This window comes from Anarrhichthys ocellatus, unplaced genomic scaffold, assembly GCF_004355925.1.
Source record: "Anarrhichthys ocellatus isolate YVR2014 unplaced genomic scaffold, GSC_Weel_1.0 scaffold2, whole genome shotgun sequence".
Classification (NCBI taxonomy): Eukaryota; Metazoa; Chordata; class Actinopteri; order Perciformes; family Anarhichadidae; genus Anarrhichthys; species Anarrhichthys ocellatus.
In genome coordinates this window covers 12,588,204-12,607,911 of record NW_022280032.1, presented here as the reverse complement: position 1 = coordinate 12,607,911, position 19,708 = coordinate 12,588,204, and the positions used below count along the sequence as shown (strand labels likewise).

The 19,708-nt window shown below is 44.6% G+C and overlaps 2 protein-coding genes and 1 non-coding gene across 10 annotated transcripts in view; 2 read left to right on the top strand and 1 right to left on the bottom strand.

The window, feature by feature from the left end:
- Positions 1-239: 239 nt before the first annotated feature.
- Positions 240-2,574, top strand: tmem253 (transmembrane protein 253). Its single transcript, XM_031864182.1, has 7 exons — positions 240-377; positions 525-686; positions 793-903; positions 998-1,054; positions 1,142-1,252; positions 1,456-1,602; positions 1,807-2,574. The coding sequence occupies exons 2-7, from the start codon at positions 525-527 to the stop codon at positions 1,846-1,848; spliced, it is 630 nt and encodes a 209-aa protein (XP_031720042.1). The 5' UTR covers positions 240-377; the 3' UTR covers positions 1,849-2,574.
- A 1,032-nt stretch (positions 2,575-3,606) lies between these two features.
- frmd4a (FERM domain containing 4A) overlaps positions 3,607-19,708 on the bottom strand; it is a 95,901-nt gene continuing 79,799 nt past the window's right edge. For 6 of the 8 annotated variants that reach the window (XM_031864150.1, XM_031864158.1, XM_031864142.1 and 3 more), the window contains exons 12-24: positions 16,038-16,114; positions 15,142-15,283; positions 14,844-14,985; positions 13,202-13,335; positions 12,987-13,109; positions 11,467-11,698; positions 11,158-11,214; positions 10,808-11,045; positions 10,308-10,466; positions 9,863-10,195; positions 9,131-9,714; positions 8,003-8,105; positions 3,607-6,891 (exon numbers count right to left, since the gene is read on the bottom strand). In XM_031864150.1, coding sequence (XP_031720010.1) covers positions 6,789-6,891; positions 8,003-8,105; positions 9,131-9,714; positions 9,863-10,195; positions 10,308-10,466; positions 10,808-11,045; positions 11,158-11,214; positions 11,467-11,698; positions 12,987-13,109; positions 13,202-13,335; positions 14,844-14,985; positions 15,142-15,283; positions 16,038-16,114 — 2,427 coding nt within the window. In that variant the 3' untranslated portion in view covers positions 3,607-6,788. Of the gene's footprint in view, positions 6,892-7,449; positions 7,522-8,002; positions 8,106-9,130; positions 9,715-9,862; positions 10,196-10,307; positions 10,467-10,807; positions 11,046-11,157; positions 11,215-11,466; positions 11,699-12,986; positions 13,110-13,201; positions 13,336-14,843; positions 14,986-15,141; positions 15,284-16,037; positions 16,115-19,708 lie in introns of all 8 variants that reach the window. The other 2 variants (XM_031864125.1, XM_031864117.1) reach the window with 2 other exon arrangements.
- On the top strand, positions 8,392-8,464 carry trnam-cau (transfer RNA methionine (anticodon CAU)). Its single transcript has one exon. It is a non-coding gene; the product is annotated as a tRNA-Met (tRNA).

The following is a 19,708-nucleotide window of genomic DNA, read 5'->3' as shown; positions in this document are numbered from 1 at the left end:
TTCACACTTAAATGTAAACTTTGTGTGTGATATAAACTAGTACGTATTTTGTCGTTTGTACTATATGAGAGTGGATACTGGAGTTATAATCTCAACCTGACTCTAAAATGAAACCAGTGAAGTCACAGTAACCATTGCCAACCAGCTGATAAGCTCTTTACCCATGACCAATGATCTCCCTGCATCACTTCCTCATGAGTGGACTTCAGTCAAACATTATCATCCAACTCAAGTGAACTCTGACCCTCTGGATCTGCTGCACTACTGTGAGAAAACAATCCGTCTCTAAATGATTCTCATTTCTGGCTAGATGACATTCTCTGTTGATATGACGGCCCGTGGATAAATGAGGGAAAGCGTGACAACATTTGGCGAAGGTAAGCTGCCACATTGACTGAAATCCCGTGTCGAATCTGAATCAAAGGTGTGTGTGTGTGTGTGTGTGTCTTTGAGTCTTTGACTGATTCTTTTTGAACATCCATTTATGTTTTCCTGGACAAGCTAACTGTTTTCTTCCATAACAGATGACACAGAACATGTTCCAGGAGGGGTTGCACCAGGTGTTTTTCAAGGAGACACCCTCAACCCGCCCACTGAACCAGGTTATCAAGCACGGGGAGCTAATCAGTGGCAGGATAAGTCGCTGGTTTGGGACTGTGGTTAATACCAGACTTTTAGTCACTGGAGTGAGATGCTACTTTCTTGTTCTTGTGCAAACCATTGGTTAACATTTTAAACGCTTTTTAAGAATTTACACTCTCAGCCTGCTTCATACCTTGTTCTTCCCCTCAGGTGGTGCAGATCCTCAGTGCATTAGCTTGCATACTGGCCACAGTCACCCATGCATGTGTGAGCTACAGCTGCTCCGTCTCCATGACAACACCAGTGTGGTCAAGCTTATGTGTGAGTCCACATCTGCTTCAACTGATAAACACTTTAGACACAGAGAGAGAGAGAGATTAAAACACTACAATCACAACTGTTTGTGTTGTTCCAGTATTTGGCTGCTGGGTGTCTGGCTATGGAGGTTCAGAGGAAAGCTAATAAATTAAAGGTATAAATACTTTGTGTTGTAATTTTTTATGTAGTTTTGTTGCTTACATGTTGCTGCATTGCTTGATTTTGCATAAATCATGAACAGATTATCGCTCTGATGGGTCTGAACCTCTTCAGTCTACTGTTTGGCTTCTCTGCTCTCCTGGCCAACAGCCTCGGGTCCACGCAGCCTGTCGCACTCAACACAAACCAACAGGTAATCCTGTAATTCATTTAAAACATGGAGATTGCATAAAAAGCATTCTGGTGTTTCTTTTATTATATCCACCAATACAAAACAGATTTCTAACCATTATCAAAAGCCTGTTTCAACCTCTACCTTTATGTTCTGAATGAGTAGAAATGCTTCCTGAGCTGTGAGTGAACTGTCCTCCCCTCTCTCTCTCTCCTCATCCTTAGCGTGTTGGTTCATATGTTGCAAAGGGGAGCTCCATAGCATTTACCGTACAGTGTTTTCTGGCGTCGTTCTACATACTTTTCCTGTCGTTGAGAGGCCTGCGCCGCTACAGTCCTCACCAAATTCAGGCTTACTGCCGCCTCTCACAGGTAAATATAGTGAGACGTACAGAGATAATTTTTTTTCAGGCATACAGTTTAAGTCAGCTGATTTGCTGTGGCGATGACAGATGATGACATGTTTTATGGGAAGTTGTCGTCCACGTAGATTTCCAGTGAAATAAATCAGAGATACCAACTTTAAAAATTTGAATATTTAATGATGTCTCACTGTTTTTGCTCTTTTCCGGGCAGGATCCAGATGAAACCAACGGGCCTCTACTGGAACAAGTGTAATTCAATCAGTGAAACTCAAAGACCTGAAAGAACACACTCCTGCTTGAGCAGCATTTTTTTAACCTCAGTTACTGTTATTGATCAGGGTCTGCATGGTTGGTTTGAACCAAAATTGTTTTAAATATTGTGAAATTCAGCATCACTTCTGCTTTTGGGATTCCAAAAAGCTTCAAATTCACGTTCCCAAACAAGGTGCAGCAGCTAAGTTTAAACCTACAAAAAATAAACAGCATGTTAAAGAAACAATGGTGAACACAACACACAGCGTTGACTTGTTAAACATTTTAATCAAGCAACATATATGCATGTTTTCAAAGCTCAGCAATCTGTTTATCTAACATTGTTGGAATTGATTCTAGTTTTGCCATCTTGCTGCTCTGTGGTCAACACTAGAGAGCAGCATTGCTGCTGACTTGTCATGTGTTTCAGTCTGATCCACAAATCAGCTCAGCCTGTTTAGTGCAAGAAGAATAGATGAGGAAATTGTTTCACATCAGATGCCAAATATAGAAATAGAAAGACTTGCTGGTCAGGGCAAAGCCATATATTGAAGAGAAGAGGAACGCACTCTAAGCTGCAATGACTTAACTAACAACGTGGGAAGGCAATTCACTGTTTTAATTGAATGACCATTGAGTGTAAATAAATGGTTTGTTTTAGTAAGCTTGCACGGATCTCTTCACTTCTCCAGCAGATCTTAATTTCCACGTTCACTTTTATCTTTAACCTTACCTCACCCTTAACCTAATTTAACCTTAACCGTAAAACCTTAAGTCCCAGCCCTAAAACTGTCTCTTAAAAGACTTAACAAAATGTCATAATGTTTCAAAAATGGCCTCACTTTTTATGTTCTAAAACTCACAGCGGTCCTCACAGCGAGAGAGGAGTACATGGAGTTCCGAAAAGGATTTCACTAAGGATATAAAGCAAGGTCATACACCACTCCTATAGTAAGCTCACACACACAAGCACACTAACAGACGTGTAAGAGTGAAAAAAAGAAATCACGGAGGAGCTAGTTTCTCACGGCATGTCGGGCTAACAGCTTCCAGCTGTTGCCTGGTTGGAAGAGCTGCTATGGGAACACAAAGAGTACAAAGAGAAACATGGTATCCATTATCAAACGGACACAGAAGGAGAATAAAAGAAAGCAGGATGACGAGGTCGGGTGTCCTCACAGACACTGACAACTGATTCCTCTGATATAGAAGCCACTTTTCTATATGGTAAAGTATCAAAACTACCGTTTGTGTGTGTTTGCAGTCTGTGAAGCTGGTGAAGCTGCTCAAACAATCTATTTGTTCAGATGTCTGCATCTCCTGCAGAGAGAAAGATTGTTCTGTGTGATCAGAGCTGCCGATCATGTGTCATAGCGGCCTGCAAATCTAAAGCGACGGCATGTGTGAAATAAAGCCGGCCCAGATGCAGATGTGCATCTGTTTAATCTCGTGGTTGGGTGATGAGTAATATCTTTTATCTTTAGAGTGTTTCTTCCTTTTGACCCCTCAGGAAATCCTTCTTCTTCTCCTGTGGGAGGCCAGAGTGCAAGAGGGAAGTGACTGAGCCCTGGATGTGCTGACAAGAGAGTGAGTGTGTCCGGAGGAGAGGAAGTGGTGAGGGGATCCCCTTTGATAAGTCTGACTGATACTTTCAGCAGAATAGCCTAGACGTGAGCGAATGACTAAATATCTTCATGTTTTTCCATAGAAATAAAAAAAAAGGAGGAAAACGGAAATGAAAAACAGATGAAGGCATAATCTTGAGAACATTCATCAATAATTTATTTTTCTTACTCTCAATAACCAACACTGCTTCTCATCTTGAAAATTCATCATCAATTTCCAACAACACAGTTTTGAAAAATGTAAAGTTACTATACAAATTTTAATAGAAAAAAGAATAAATTAACTGCGGAATTCAGTTATTTTTTTTTATCAATTCCACATTTTTTCTACAACAGCTTTAATGTATTGTTACAGTTGAACAGAACTGATAAAATCAAGTTACATGCTCTATTGTCTGGTTGGGGAAGTGTCTTCTACTATTAAACTGTCTGTTAAAATAAGCTTCATTTTGCACATCTGGTAAACTGAATCTATTGAGAACAATGAAGATGTCTAGAGATCCTACGTGACGAAGCAGTAACTGGTCATTTTGTAGCACCTGAATGCATTATTACAGAACTAAAGAAACAAAACAATACTGGTTCATATAAAATGGAACATTGTAAAACAATGAATGTGAATGTTAAAAACCCCACAAAACCTTACAGTGCCCCTCCGTACATACAGGAAAAGACTGATAAATGAGTTAGTTCATTTCTCTTGGAGTATTACAAAAAGAAACCTCATACATCTCTATGAAGCACAGAAAACATGGTGTGTTTGGAGCTACAGAGGGGACGGGACGTCACACTTCTTCACATCGGGCTCAGAGATCACCACAGGGTCGAGATGGGGCACACTACGGAGCAGGATGTGCTAATGTTAGCGTATACAGGACGGGTGCTGGATGTCTTTGGGTTCGTTTTTTTTGTCAGTGGATCTGCAGGGCATGCATGGGGTCGTGTCTTAGCACACTAACAGCGGGTAAAGACTTTGAGTGAGTAAAGCAGGGTCAAGCTTGCACTCTAATAAGGTAACCAGGGAGCGCTGGTTCCAATCCTGGGTAAAAACTGATCAAATCTGACCAGGCATGGGTGGGGAGCTCTTGGAGAACCAACCATGCAGGGAGTGGACTAAACCTTCTTATTTAAACAGTCTAGAACGTGGCAGATTACAACAACTGGTGTGAGTGCATGAAGGAAACACAACACTATGGGGGACAGGGTAAGATGCACATAAAACATGTTGCACCATTCACCCAGACATACTGGTGTCGTGAGACTGAAAACAATACGTCCACTTCTCTTTATCACTGAGATGCAGAATCTGTCATCCTCTCAGTGAATTAACACCAGTTCAGATTACTTTTTTTGCAACAATGAAAGAATAATGATTGACTCTGGTTAGGGGGAGATGAAGGACATTGATTTAGATACAAATAAAACATGCAGAGTTCTACTTCCGTCTTACAAAACCAGGTGTGCTTTTCTAACCCTGATCTGAATATCTGACTGTTGATTGAGATGTGGGTTAAACAATCGTTTGTTTCAGTTCTGGCTATGGCTTCTCTTCTGCCCTGACAGTGGGGATTAAATATTGTCCAACTTAAAACTCCTCGATGTCCTCGTACTAATAAAAAGAGCACTATCGTGTAACACCTTGTCCGTGGTTCTGGCTTTTCTACCTTTGATACAACTCATTACTAAAATATTGAAAGTGGAAAATGAAAATTCCCTAATTGTAGGTCCAGCCCTCATCGACACGGTTAATGTTGTGCTTTTCAAAGTACATTTGAATACCTTCTACTCTATTTGTCTGAGTGTCTGTACAATGGCTTTAGACTCGAAGGAGGGGCTGTTCCAGTGCTGAATTACAGTACGAATGTAAAGCACCAACATGTTTGGCACATTTGTACTTGTTTTGTGTGTTCATAATATGTGTTGTGACTGCCAGTGTGTGTGTGTGTGTGTTCTAGTCACCATTGAGTTGACGCTGTCTGTGTCCAGTCGGGTTGCTCCTGTCATGTTGAAGGGGTGGACAGAAAGACGAGAACGCACAGTGCTACAAAAAGGGGACTCAGCGTGGTGAGAAGAACCGGTATAGAAGCAAGACCACCAGAGAGGAAGAGACACTCGTGATAGAAAACATGGTTCACTATGGAGATTTATCATTGAACAGCCTCAACATCAACCACAAGTAATTCCAACAGATGTCAACAGACAAAAATCATTTACTTCCCGGGGGTGAAAATGTGAAATCAGAATGTCTTGTTTCTATATCAAAACTACAGCCAAGTAATTGTCAAAATGAAGTCACTGAAATAAGCATAGATTAATGCCAAACCCAATAACCACAACTCCCAATTCACCGATGACACACTAATGATCGTTTACTCCAAGCACGGCAGAGCAGAGACCACTGCAGCACGCCTGCTGTAATTCACTCCGTAGACTCAAACCAGTTCATATTGTACAATGTTTGTTATTGCTATAGTCCTCATCAATATCCCAGATAGAGTCCCGTAACCCATCCTGATATTGTCACGGTATGGCACCAGCCCGGGGACCCTGGTGTGACCAGTCGATCCAAGTTGTCTTTGGTTGTGGGTTAAACTGAGAGGAGTTCAATTTGTCATCTATACGTTTGTTAATCCAGATTTTTCCTGAAAAGTCATTTGTCATCTTCTGTTATTATAAATATGTGGGGACAAATAAACAAAAAAGACAAACAACATTAATGGAATAATGAAATCCAACACAGTTTGTTCGGGCCTGGAGATGGGTTTTAAACTGGTGGCTCAAATCCAGCAGGTATCCTCTGATCGGGTGGCAGTGCACTGGAGTTAGTTAGGTCGGGGGACCAACGACGAGATATGAAACAGATCCTGGAACGGCCGATGTTGGTTCTGTTTGAGTTGTTTGCTTGATATTTTTCTGTGCTCTCTCTTCCCATCGCTGTTTTTCCTCCTTGCCCCATTGCTTGTGTGCAGAGGGGGAGTAAAGAACGGGCTCTGTGGTGCTGTAGGGCAACAGTTCAACAGCTGAGGTGGCACTTCTCAGTCTGTCCTGTGAAACCAGCCCTAAACAGAGCCCAGCGAGCGTGTCCCTGTCCAGCTGAGCTGTGACAGAGGGGTATAATTAAGAGGTGGGGAGATGGATGGAGGGCAGGATTTAGGAAGGAGGGAGGCTCATGTCCAGTCCGCCAGTCCGCTCAGGGCAGGGTTTTTTTGTAGGGCCTTAAGGATGAGGTTGTTGGTTGTCTATGAGTAGTAGTGAGGGACAGTGGAGAGGCAGTAGGAGAGGGCAATGGGACTTTTCTGGGCCCGGTAGGAAGGTCTCAGACCAGGGTTCCAGGTTTGGCCTTATCACGTCCGTACCACTGCACATCTGCCAGCTCTGAACACAAGGGGCTGCTGGGAAAACAGCTATCACTGAAAGACCTGCAGAGGAAGACACGGACCAGGGCTGTAAAGGTAAATTGATCAAAACATAAACACAGATACTATTTCCATGGTTTCAAGCATTTATCTACTTTTGAGATTGTTTGTTAAAGAGTGTTCTGTGTTCCAACGCTTACAGCACATGATTACAATAAGTATTTATATTAGTAGATCCTGTGAGGAATTAGCCACAGTGTCGGTGTCAGACCACAGAGCAGAGCACATGCAGAGATCAGGTACAGATACAGCCAAAGAAGGAGTTCAGGACGCAGATACCGCCACCGTCAAAGAGCAAGAGATTCTCCGCGTTCCCTTTTGTCAGCCCTCCACAGTTGATGATAAAAGTGAACAGTAATGTCTCATGAGTGCCGAACACTTTTAGAGGTGTGCAAAGACAGATTTCTATAAATAAAAGTCGGATTGGGAATAAATTCAGCACTGCTGTCAAATTATATTTTTTCTTTCAAGGTTATTTTCACTCTGTAATGCTGCTGCTGTGCCCCTCGAACAGTACACTGTAGGTTTAGACCCCTGCCAGGTCGAGACCACAGACAGTACCTCTATGCATCAGAGCTGGGCTGAGGGGGAGACTGACAGACGTCCTCAGTAGGAGAGCTGTCTGCTGTGCCTCTAAACCAGGAGAGAGGACACACACACAAGGAAAGGAGGGTTAGTGCAGACAGAGGGAGACGAGGAAGAAATGACAAATATTAGGTAATAAGAGAAATTTCCATGATGAAAATCGGAGGAAGTGAGAGATGACAGGACGACGAGTGAAGAAACAAGAAACAAAGACGCAGTGAGTGAATCAGTACCTCAAACAGCCAAATAGAATGAAAAGTCAAGAGAAGCGACGAGACACGAGAAAGGTTTAAAAATAGATGTTACGCCCAAATCCCATGAAAACCATTCTTTAGGGTTAGGTCAGCAGTGTAAAACAATATCAGACGACAGAAGTCAAAGCTTGTGAGGATGGTCGAGTGAGGTTTGGATAAAGATGGAGAAAAAGAAGCTGAGTAGCCAAGATGCAGTTTGTCCTAAAATTATGTAAATTCATATCTTCTTGTCAACCCGGTCTGCTGCAGTGTGTGTGTGTGTGTCTGTCTCTTACCCGCTCTGCCAGTTGAGGATGTGCTGTGGGCTACAGGGGGGTGTTGGTGTGGCTGCATGTTCGCTGCAGGGCGTCACACTCCTCTGGCTGTGAGGGGATGCAGCTATGGGGAAAACTGACAGTTAGTCATGCTAAATGAGATACAACACATGCAGCATGAGTTAGAGAGACACAAGATTCAAAGACACATGTATTGAGACACATGGATACACAGAGCAAACACACATAGCAGAGGCTGAAGTGAGGCGAGCGGCAAAGGAATTCCAACTGTGCTTCTCATATGGGGGGGTTGGGGGATGTGGCCACTGAGAACAATTAGCCCGAGGGGAGGTGAGGGGGGGGGGGGGGGGGGGTTTTCGGGGAGGGGCAAATGACTGGTTCTAATACCAGCCTTGTTAGCGCAGTTGGCAGCGCGTCAGTCTCATAATCTGAAGGTCGTGAGTTCAATCCTCACACAGGGCATTGACATTTGTCCACAAAAAGTCTGCATAATATAAACCTGTAGACTTGTCAATCACAATTTTAGGCTCAATCCAATCCCAGATTCCCGGTTCATCCATTTGATATGTGCATTATATTTATATAGTCTAAGTAGGATGCCATTTTTAATTTCTAAATTTACACAAAAGTAAAAAAACTGGCTTTTTGATGTTTTAATTTAGTTGATGCAGTGAGATTTGATATTGCTAACATAAGGATTACGCACTGATTCATTTTCATTCACGTAAGGGAAAAGTGGGGACAGCTGCTCTATGAGAATGAGAAAAGAGGGTTTGAATGTTACGCTGTATTCACACAACAAGCAACACAGCAACAGGCTACAAATCATTTCAGATGGAAGTGGTTGACATGAAGCGACAAAGTGATGCTCGACATTTCACCCTCTTCCAATCCATCTAAAAACAGGCCGTGAGCCAGTTCCCAGAGCTCATAATCTAAAGGTCATGAGTTTGAGTGTCACTAGGGATATTTTCTCTTCGACAATTAATGTTAGAACCTCTGAATAAACAAAATATTAGTCAACCTGAATAAACAGGAATAGTGTAAATTTTGTTATCTAAAAACACATCATGATACTTTTTACCCATATGAGACAAGGTTTATTGTGAATAAATGAAGAAGACCAACCTGGTGAGCCCTTGGCGAGAGTCCCTACTCTACTTCCTCGACTATGTCCCAGAGTGCCTTGCTGTGACCCCGTCTCCGAGGAAGTAGACCCCGAATGTGAGTGACTCCTCTCCTTCAGGCTCCCCGAGGACCTCTGGTACCAGCACCGCAGCTCTTCAGACACTGCTGCCCTCCCCCCTCCTCCGCTTCCACCACCCTCTCGCCCCAATGACGGAGTCCTTACGATCTGAGAGCGCGACGGCGTGAGTCGGCCGCTCCCCTCTCCTCCCTCCTCTCCCCCCCAGGCCTCCTTGTACAGTCCCCCGGCCGTGTAGGAGCTGGAGGTCTTGAACTGGGCCTTGACGCTGTAGTGGCCCTCCTGATCGCTCTCCAGGCTGCGCACCACCACAGGGTTTGGGCTGCCCTCCACGTATAGCGGGTACTCCTTGATGCGGTACTGGGAGGAGGGCTGGCTCTGGCTGTGGAGGTAGACTCCGTGGTGTCCCCCTCCCACCCCACCTCCTCCCGAGCCTCCAACAGAACCGTTCTTAGCTGCCAGGTTGGGCATGGAGCCGGAGTTAGAGGAACCCAACTGACCTGCTGACCTGGAGAGAGAACAAAGGAACAAACACATACATCAATGTCACTAAAACTGTTCATTTCTTTATATATATATATATATATATACTGTATATAGTACATATTGGCAGAAAATGAATTGTATGAAGAGAGCCACTTCCCCTGCATCCTTACCTGTGCCTTTGCCTCTGTCTCTGCCTGGCTTTGGAGGGTGAGTCCTCTCCTAGAGTGGAGTAGTTGGGGTTGCTGCTCGGGGGTCCACCAGATGGGTAGTAATGCTCTGAGCTGCTTTGGCTGGTGCAGGATGAGCAGTCATCCAGTGGGTCAGAGCCATTGGTGTTGCGTCCTGGGACCAGGAAGAAGTCAGGGCTGCCGAGTGTGCCCAGGGTGTGCGGGTGTGCGCCGGGGTCGGGCGGCAACAGTTTGCCCTGGGACTCAAGGCTCGAGCTGCGGTTCCTAAAGTGCTGAGCGAGACTGTGCAGACGTGTGGGACTGATGTCCACTGACCTGTGAGATGCAGCATCACAAAAAAAGTTCAATATAAGGGCTGAGCTGGAACAGATCTGCAGAACTACGTGAATGTGAACGTAATAATTAAGAACCAGGTATAAAGACTGACCTAGTGGAATGTACGTAGTGTGGGGTCCTGGTCTTCAGGTCTGGGGTTGAGGGCATGCTGGACTGAGAATTCCAGTGAGGGAGGTTCCTGATGGGGCTGCTCTGCAGAGAGTTACTACCCCCTGCTTCTGCACTGCAAGAGCTTGGGAAACGCCTGTGACTTGGCAAAGAGGCAACGAAAATAAACACAATTCATAATTAATGTTATATTCCTTTCACAGAGGCAATCTGTGTATGGTGAGCTCTACTGAACTTGTGGTCAACCCCACATTTGAGGCATTCATCTTAAGACTACTGTCACAGACTGACTCAAGTCTGAAATTGTAGTTCCGGCCACATTACTTGTAATTTTGATTGGATTAATTACATTTGAGATGACTAAACAATATCTCAAATAAAGTTGTTTAACACTTGATTTAAATCATTTCGGGCAGCGTCACACACACGTGTTAATACACAGTAGCTCTATTCTAACGCTAGTTAAGGTAAACTCCCTCATACCTGGAATGAGAGGAGCGTTTCTTGACTTTTTCATAGGGCTCATCCAGTGACGACTCACTCCATATCTTGGGTTTGATGGGTGACTTATCGTAGTCAGGGCGTGAATAGTGCAGGTGTCGCAGGCCATCCAGGGACTGAGGTGGAGGGGGCCGACTGTGAGATGGCGGTCGAGGAGGGAGGCCCTTGTGAGGCGATGCTACTGGAGAGAAGGTGGGGGTACCTGTAACGTGTGGATCATCTGAAATAGAGGAATAAATAAATTACATTGGCGCATTAAAGACAGTTTTAAAAAACCCTGAAATCAGCGAGTTATTGAATCTTGCAGAGTAATGTGAAGGATAGAGACTCACCATCATCCAAGACCAGAGCGTCAGACAATGAACTGTCTTCAGAACCGATATTGGCCTCTAAAGGACAGAGAAATAAAGACGGGAGGTTAGAGATTGTACAATTACTAGATCTAAAACTTGTTTACAAATCTTTGATGTGTCAAAAGCAACAACGTTGGAACTTGTCAGCTCCACTGGCTTTTATTCTATTACTCGAAACAGTACTTGAGAACAATAATGCTGTGTGTGTCGTGGCACCTACAGCTAATCAATAGTACAATCTGATTTCCCTGTAGTGAATAGGATATATATATATATATATATTGGTACCCTCTATGATAAGCGAAGCTCTCAGCGTAGGCTTCTTGCCAGAGCGGACCCGGTGGTCATTGATAGAGTTCTCAATTTCCTGGAGCTTCTTCAGCGCGTTCAGATAAGACGTCTTCCTCTGTTTCTTCAGTTTCTTGCTGCTCACATGAGGATCGCTGGCAAGGCGCCGGGCTGCCTCTGTAATCTGGGACTGAATGGCAAACTCCCGCTCCAAGCGCTCCAGTTCCTCCTCCTGGGATAAGCACACACACACACACACACACAAACACGAGGGCAAACTCTGAGTAACACAAGCACAAAGACGCCGGATTCGCAAACAGATTTAGCAACGAAATCTCTGCACAATCCCAAAAAAAACAAGGCTTCGTCTGCAGACACATATTCAGACGGTAACTCGCCCATGCAACCTATTTGGTTTGACACACACACACACACGCAGAGCCTTGCCAGAGAAAACACACTGCGGAAATAATTTATCTGTGCTGCAGCCCCGCATTTTCTCACAACTGGATATTCTCTATTGAGACTCTCTGTCCCCCAATAACAACACGGCTCCATCAATCCATCCTCCCTTCCTCTAAACGGTTCCTGGGATTCGTGCAGCAGAGACTTCAGAGGTGAACCAAGTAAAACATACTCTGTCAAAGTGTAAATGTGTTGCATATTGCATGCATGTTTACTACACTGCACAAATGTCTATCTACTGTACAATATACGCTTGGTGTAGTATACTGTTAAACAGCATAGTATAATAGAAACGTTCAAATGCGATTATAGACAAGGAAATGGTGTGTGAGTTTAAGGTGTTCAGTGTAGTTTTAGAGACATCTTTCTGCTTGCAGGGCAGTTTTGTGATATCGCGTCCCTGGATTCTTTTCAAAGCATACAACCTCAGCGACACACACACACACCCACATGCCTGCATACATACAGGCGCGCACACAATCCTACTATCACCACTTCCTGTGGCGAGAACGGCTGCTATTTTTAGAAGTTCTGCTGCTCTGGAAAATCTACCCGTGGCACAAAAAGACAAAGATGCAGGTCCACGACGTCTCTAGACTGTGGCTTTTTCAGTGTTGTCTGTTTCCTTTGCTTAGTAAACAACTGGGTATGGATGAGGTAATCTATCATTATGTCAATCATCATCCCGACCATTATGTGAGTATTAAGTGGCTTTAAGTGAAGTTAATCCTGAACCGCCCCTGACCTTCACTGTGTAACTTCTAGAGCTTTTAAACACCAGTTTGATCTATAATGCCCATACTGCTCATAAATGGCTCATTAACATTACAGCTGGGTTAAAAGGAGATAAACACGTTTAACTAATTAGCGCTACGTTCATATATTCCAATTACTGCAGCACAGTGCCTGGCACAGCTACTTGCGGTGTTGTGTATTTGTTTCACACACTGGCACTACTAGATGACCTCCTGTTTGTATTTGGCCTGTGTGGGGAGCAGGGAGATTGTAAAGTGTGATAAAGTGCTACTGCGGAGAACAAGGTGTTGCAGCCTCACCTCTCCCTTAGGAGGAATTTTCTGCTCGTCCAGTTTGAAGGCGGTACCGATCTTCCGTCTGACTGTGGGTGGCTCCTCTCCCGGATCCAGAGGATATTCCTTCGGGAGCTTCCCTGTCAGCTCCTACGAAAGACGACAAGGGGACAAATTAGAAAGGAAGAGCTAAAAAGTATTCTGATTCTCAAAATGTTTGCCAGATCTGTGTTTGCTCATACCGCCTCTCTGATGCAGATACTCTTCAGTTCCTCTAGTCTCTTTTTTAGAGTTTCCTCCAGAGCGTCCTGCCTAGCCCTCAGTGCTGCCAGCATGTCCTTCTTAGCTGTCTGCGAGCTGTCCGATTCCTGAGAGCCTGCACGGAGAGACAGACAACACATCACGTGAGGACAGGAGTCTGGAACATGTGTGTGTGTGTGTTTGGAGTAGTGGGGACTTCTTCGGCAGATTGTGGAGGTATAAAATGGGCATGCACCTGCTATCCTCGCAGGATGTTCACAGGGAAGCGAATGGAACGTTTCGATAAGGAAACTGAGTTTTAGTGGTGTGTTTGTGTGAGTGTTTCAAGGAAGGGGCAGTTTAGGACAAAGTCTGTGACGCACAATCTCCAAGGCCCTGAGATGGTGCCAGTCTTGTTTGCAACATGATTTGTTAACAAAAACACACACATCCCCAGACGTACACACTGTGTTTCCCTCTGTAGCTCTCTCAGTGATTGTGTGGTCAAAGATAGCAACAATACAAAACAAACCACTGAAACAGTTGTGACAGACAGATGGCTCTCTATTCTGTTACAAGTTATACTATATTAAGTACACAAACACTAGCAGCGTCCATTCAACTGTCGTTGCAGCTCAAAAACATAACATTTTGTAGTCACAAATGATTTCAAATTGAATCAGAGAAACTCTATAATGGAGTCAGAGAGAGACGTGTTGGCTGTCGCGGAGGGGGGGGTGCATGGATTTGGCGTCACATTTCCTGTGACATGTTTATGTTGTTGGGCAGAAATGGCCTCCAGTCAGCAGTGGATTATGAAATCAACACACTGACTCAACATCAATAAGTGAAGTGACAAAACCCAGACAGATAAGACAGAGACACCCTGTATCATACGGGGTGGGGGTAGAACTGGAGAGGGACAGAGAGGGGAGAAAAGGGAGATTAGGAGACTAGGAATGGATAGCTGAAGAGATAAAGGGAAGGGATTAGGGACAGATACATGTCTCTATACTGAGATTAAGGAGGAAACAGAAAAAACACGAGCTGGAGAAATCAAAATGAGGAAAGCTCGCAGGACAATGTTACTGACGTGTTTCAGTATTCCGCCTGATTACTCACTTTCACAGCATGCGACACACTTTACATGGCTGTCTGGATTTAAAAGGGCATTTTCCTTTCTAATCTAAATTTAGTTCCCTTCCTGTCACACTCATTACTTGTTCAACACGGATAAGCATTGTTTTAAAGGCCGCGGCAAAGCTGTCCACTGACCCGCTGCCCGATTCATTCCCTTACCCACTCAATTTAGAGGGGACAGGGGCCTGTGGAGGATATGTCCGTGAGACATGGAGGGTGGGTGCGGTGTCCCATACATACAGAAAGACACTGGGTGGGGTGTATTGGTGTACAGTATGTGTGTGAGAATATTCAGCGGGGAATCAATGGCCTCTTTCCAGAAGCAGCTGTTTCTGTCTCTTCAGTTGTCAACGAGACTCCCCCTCACCACCACACGTGCAAACACAGAGACCAATGTGCACACATATCACTCTTTCTCTCTCCCTGTAGTCTGAGTTTCTTTCTCCTTCTCTTCCAAGCACAGTCACACACACACACACACACACACACTGACCATATACTGACCTGACGAGAGCAGACTGCCACTGCTGCCACTTATAATTTTGCCCTTGCTTCCCATGTTTGCTAGTTTGGAGGTCTTCAGAGTCCCTGTTTCCGTGAGGTCGATAGCGATCTCATTCAAACTCCGCGCTGCATGGATCTTAGACTGGAGAGACAAAGAACGGAGAGGGTTTGTCAAAGCACATCGTTAAGCAGTTTAATTGCAAGAATCTTGCTGACCATGCCTGCTGAGTCTGCTGTATCTCATGGACATTTCTAATCATGTCTGCGGTGTGAGTGTGTATCTGGTGGGCCTGCTGACCTTGCTCTGCTTGCGGTCCAGGTAGAACTGGTGTTGGCTGATGGCCATGGCCCAGATGGACTTGATGAGGGCAGGACAGGCGTACCACGTATGCACCGCGATGCCGCTGTGACCGAACGTCCTTCTTGTCACCGACGCCCTACAGTAAGAGCGGACACAAGGCCTCCTTATATACACTGAATACAAAAGATGGCTACATATTTACGTATAGATATTTTTTTGCAAAGCCACACACGATGTTCCCAATTGTTTACTCATCCTTATTTAAACAGACATCTGCAGCTAAGCACCCGACCAGCTCACCCTAATGACAGCTTCCTTACCGCTCTCTGTTTCACCCTCTCCGTGTCTTTTTCTCTCACTCCCTTCCTTCCTCTGTCTGTAGAATAACACTCCACATATACAGCCATGTTAAATAAACACCAGAGAGGTCACTTCCTCCGCAAAACAGCTATCGCGCAGCCATCTATCCTTTTGTGGTCAACTGTCGAGGGTTTACCCTGTGTGTGTGTGTGTGTGTGTGTGTGTGTGTGTGTGTGTGAAAGAGCACATGTGTTGGCGCATGCATGCGGCCGCACAAGTGTGTTAATAATCAGCCTATCAATCTGTGTCAGGCTCCGCCGGGACATCCCCAATATCTTGCTCTATTGCCAAGACAAATGCTGCAACCATTACTGAATTAGATTCCAATCTCTCCTTTTCTGCACTGCAGTTTGAAACGTTAACAAATTCACATATGGCACAGTGGTAATTTGTAGTAAAAGCTACTGGAAGTTGTCCATAACTGAGGGAAAATTCCATCACTTCCAAATATTAACTGGAGAAAATAGTAATAACACTGAAGTAGAACTGGTATCATCCAGTTCAACACGCTTAAATTTATGTTAGAAATTTACCTTCTTGGGTCATGAACTTCCACTGAGAACTTCTTCTCTCTGAAGTAGAGGTTCTCCAACTGACGCCATTGGAACACCTGAGGTTTAGGAGAAACAGACACTCTTCAGGGCTGCTAAAATAAAAACATGCTTCACATTAAATCCACGCAGCCTTCAGCCAAATCCTCCATTCTCTTCTGAGTATGTTCCAGTTTGTTTTGAGAGAAAAGGCAATGGATACGGAGGAAGAGGAGAAAAAAATGGAAGAAGCTGACGAAGAGGAGGAGTTGGGAACCGAGAAGGAGGTGGAGGCAGAGGACCTAGTCTGTGGCTCTCTGATCAGGTCCAGACCAGGCGGCCATGTCCACATCAGATCCCTTCGTTGGATGACCGCACTCTGGAGAAAGACAGTGTGAGAGGGAGGAGGCTTTCTTTCCTCTGCTCAGATTTGATTTTTTTCTCTTTTCCGTCCTCTTTATTGAACCATCGGCTCCTCTTTAAATGGAGCCAAAGCCAGCTGGGCGAGAAAGTTTCCCCCCAGACGTACTCCACAGCATGTGTGTAGCTAAAATCCTCCCAGATGCAGGGGAACAGGACGTTATGAGTGGGTGGGTGTTCACCATCTGTAGGCATGTGCATGTGTGTGTGTGTTGATGGAGGGAAAGTGTGTAAAGTTAAGTTTCCTCCTCTCCTGTAGCTTTGCGAGGAGAGGGAGGGGGCGTTAATGTCTCCCCTCCTCCTGACCCCTCCTCTCTCCCTCAGGGTCTGTGCTTCCTGCTTTCGGCTATGTGGTTGGGAGGTGTGTGTGTGTGTGTGTGTGTGTGTGTGTGTGTGTGTATGTGTATGTGTGTAACGAGGGGTCAGGGGAGGAGTGATGAAGGGGGAAAGAAGCTTTCTGTGGCCCCAGCAATTGAAGTGGCCTTGCTTTGTTTAGTCAGACCTCTGTGTACGCGCACATACACACATTCACAGAGTCTGTTTCTTGTTAGAGAAGAGAATAGCGTGGGCTATTTCAGAACACAAATGGGCCTGCATCTATCAGCTGGAGCTGACACACACACACACACACACACACGCAAACCCCTGATGTGCACTGACTAACCATGAGTAACAAAAGTAAAACTTAAGACTGACAAACAGGAAAAAGGAAGTGGAAGACCCAGCTATGACGGGATGAGGGAGGAATAGAGGAGAAAGGGAGCTCGGGGAGGAACAGGTCACAGTCCAGGAATTTTAATAGCCTGGGAAAACAATGGACGGAGGGATGAGAGGGAGGAAAGGGGAGGAGGGGGAAGAAATATGATGAAAAAAGTACGTAAACACAGCTTAATGTATGTATTTATGTGCTGTAAGTATGTCTATGTGTGTGTATGCGTGTGCGCGAGCATGAAGAAAGAAAACCGGCGCTCTTATCAAAACTGTTGCTGTACCGTACATTTTCAATGGAGTGTGAAGTGGTAATGTAGCATGGTGCTAAATATAGTGGGCAGGGTAGATAGTGAGTGAGTAAGTGTGTGTGTGTTGGCTACATATGGGCCAGAGCTGTGGAGATAAGATGGGTGTTTGTAATTGTGTTCAGGCACGAGACCACTAAAGCTGGAGAGAAGCTGCTGTGATGTTGGAAGTAGTCTTTGATGTTGCAGGAAAAGTTGTACATGTGTTCAAATATATCTGGAGTATCAAATCAGCAGTCACGTGATCTACAACGAGGTGAAATCAAATCCCCTTCAAGTTTAAAAATAGACATTTCTGTTGTGATTATGTGCTGTTTCAAAAAGTGGCCCAGTTACATAAGCCCAATAGCGTGAATATCTGATAAAAAAACATGCTGACAGATTCTTTGTTAGGAAGCTGTTGGGTGCTTCTGGTATTAGGGTGAGGCTGCTGCGAGTATGCGCACATATGCTATGAATCCTCATCCTTTTGTTGGTATAACACTCGCACACAATGGCACGAACATGCACAAGCAGAGGAAGGGACTGGTCGTTATTCATAAACAAGCTGGGTGTTCATGTGCACAGACCCGCGTTTGTCTTATTATATTGTCTGTGCACCCGAGCAAAAAGCCATTTATAGATGAAAAAGGTCAGATCTGATAGAGTGTAAAACACCCATTGTTTCACCCATGGGTGGAGCTCTGGTGTGCAAGACTATATCCACTGTTTGTCATGGAGATGCAGATACACTCTGGAGGCACTTCCTGTTGTTTGTGTTTTGGTTGTGGTGTTTTGAAGGGATGACATTTATGGAAAAACTAATCACAACAGGCTGTGTGTGCCTATTTGCTTTAAATGAAACAGACTGAAGCTAAACTAAAGTCAGTGCGTGTGTGATCTCAATCCCCTGCAGAACATGAATCTACATGCAGTGTAAGCATGTGAGATGGCATTAGTTCAAACCATAGCTTTGTTTGATTGAACCTTCTGGCAGCTTCTTCACAGTGTTGACAGAAGCTTTCCCTTAAATCTGTCCATCAGGTAGTCAGTCAACACACAGACCCTATAATCTCTGTCTAAATGAGTCAGAAGACACTAATGAGGCATTAGTACGGTGTGTGGTTCAGTTGTAAATGCCTGCCTGTGTGGACTGTATGTGTGTCTGCATGTGGCCTGCGGTAAGCAGAGGGGGAAAAGTATGTTAACGTAACCAAATAAATGCTGAGGCTGCGGTGGATGGTCTGCATTTAGAAACAACAGGGATCTCCCCCCGTAAAAAGAACTGACTAATTAAACACAACTGCCTCGAGAACACACGCCTATTCTACAGCACAACTTGAAGTCACTTAAGTCACTTGTTAAGGGGAAAAAAAGTCTGGTGTTAAAAACTTCGATCTTTTTTACTATGACAAAAGACGGTAATTGGTCCATAATGTCTCATAATTAGTGTTCTGCTTCCCCCTCACTGAGTCACAGTACTGAAGACCGGTGTGAGTCAGTGGTTACTGGTACTGGACTGGTTGATTGACTCACTGAATCAACTCTTCTTCTAGGTTTGCTGAAATAGCGATGATTCTCGTTAATACTAAAACATATGGAAAGCTCCTAGTGACCTCTATGAGCAAAGGAGCACCATCCACCCTCTTCTCTCTGCCTTATTAGTGGAACAAACCTTACTGTGTTCATTGGGATTTAGTCTTGTGATGTTGCATTAACAAGACATGCAGTCCACAAATCTCTTTTGGGTCAAGCTCCTTAGACTACAATCCCACTTGCACGGTGAGGAGGCCCAGTCTTACTTTCTCTGCTCTTAAATGTGTGTGTGTGTGTAAGGGTGAAGGAGAGGGGAGAGAGGGAGACTGAGGGGAAGACAGTGAGGGGGTCAGAACTGAAGCTTAACGGACCAGTGACTCACACTGACTGCTGCTATGGCGGCTGAATGCTTGATAAGTCTGTTATGTGGGAATGCTATCAACTCTTTGTTCCCTTCAACTCCCTCTAGGATATCTAAAATCCCTCGATTAATACTTTCTTCTTATATACTTTGTGTAATGAAAACACGCTGTTTCTGACCTTGTCACAGGTTTCTCAGCATGTTTGTGTCTGTGAATACGATGTGAGATAATGTGGACTGCACTTGTTTTTCCATCTCCAAGGTTATTCAACACCGAAGCAGCTACAACAAATGGAGTACTGAGGAATGAGGCAGACACACACACACACACACACACACACACACACACACACACACACACA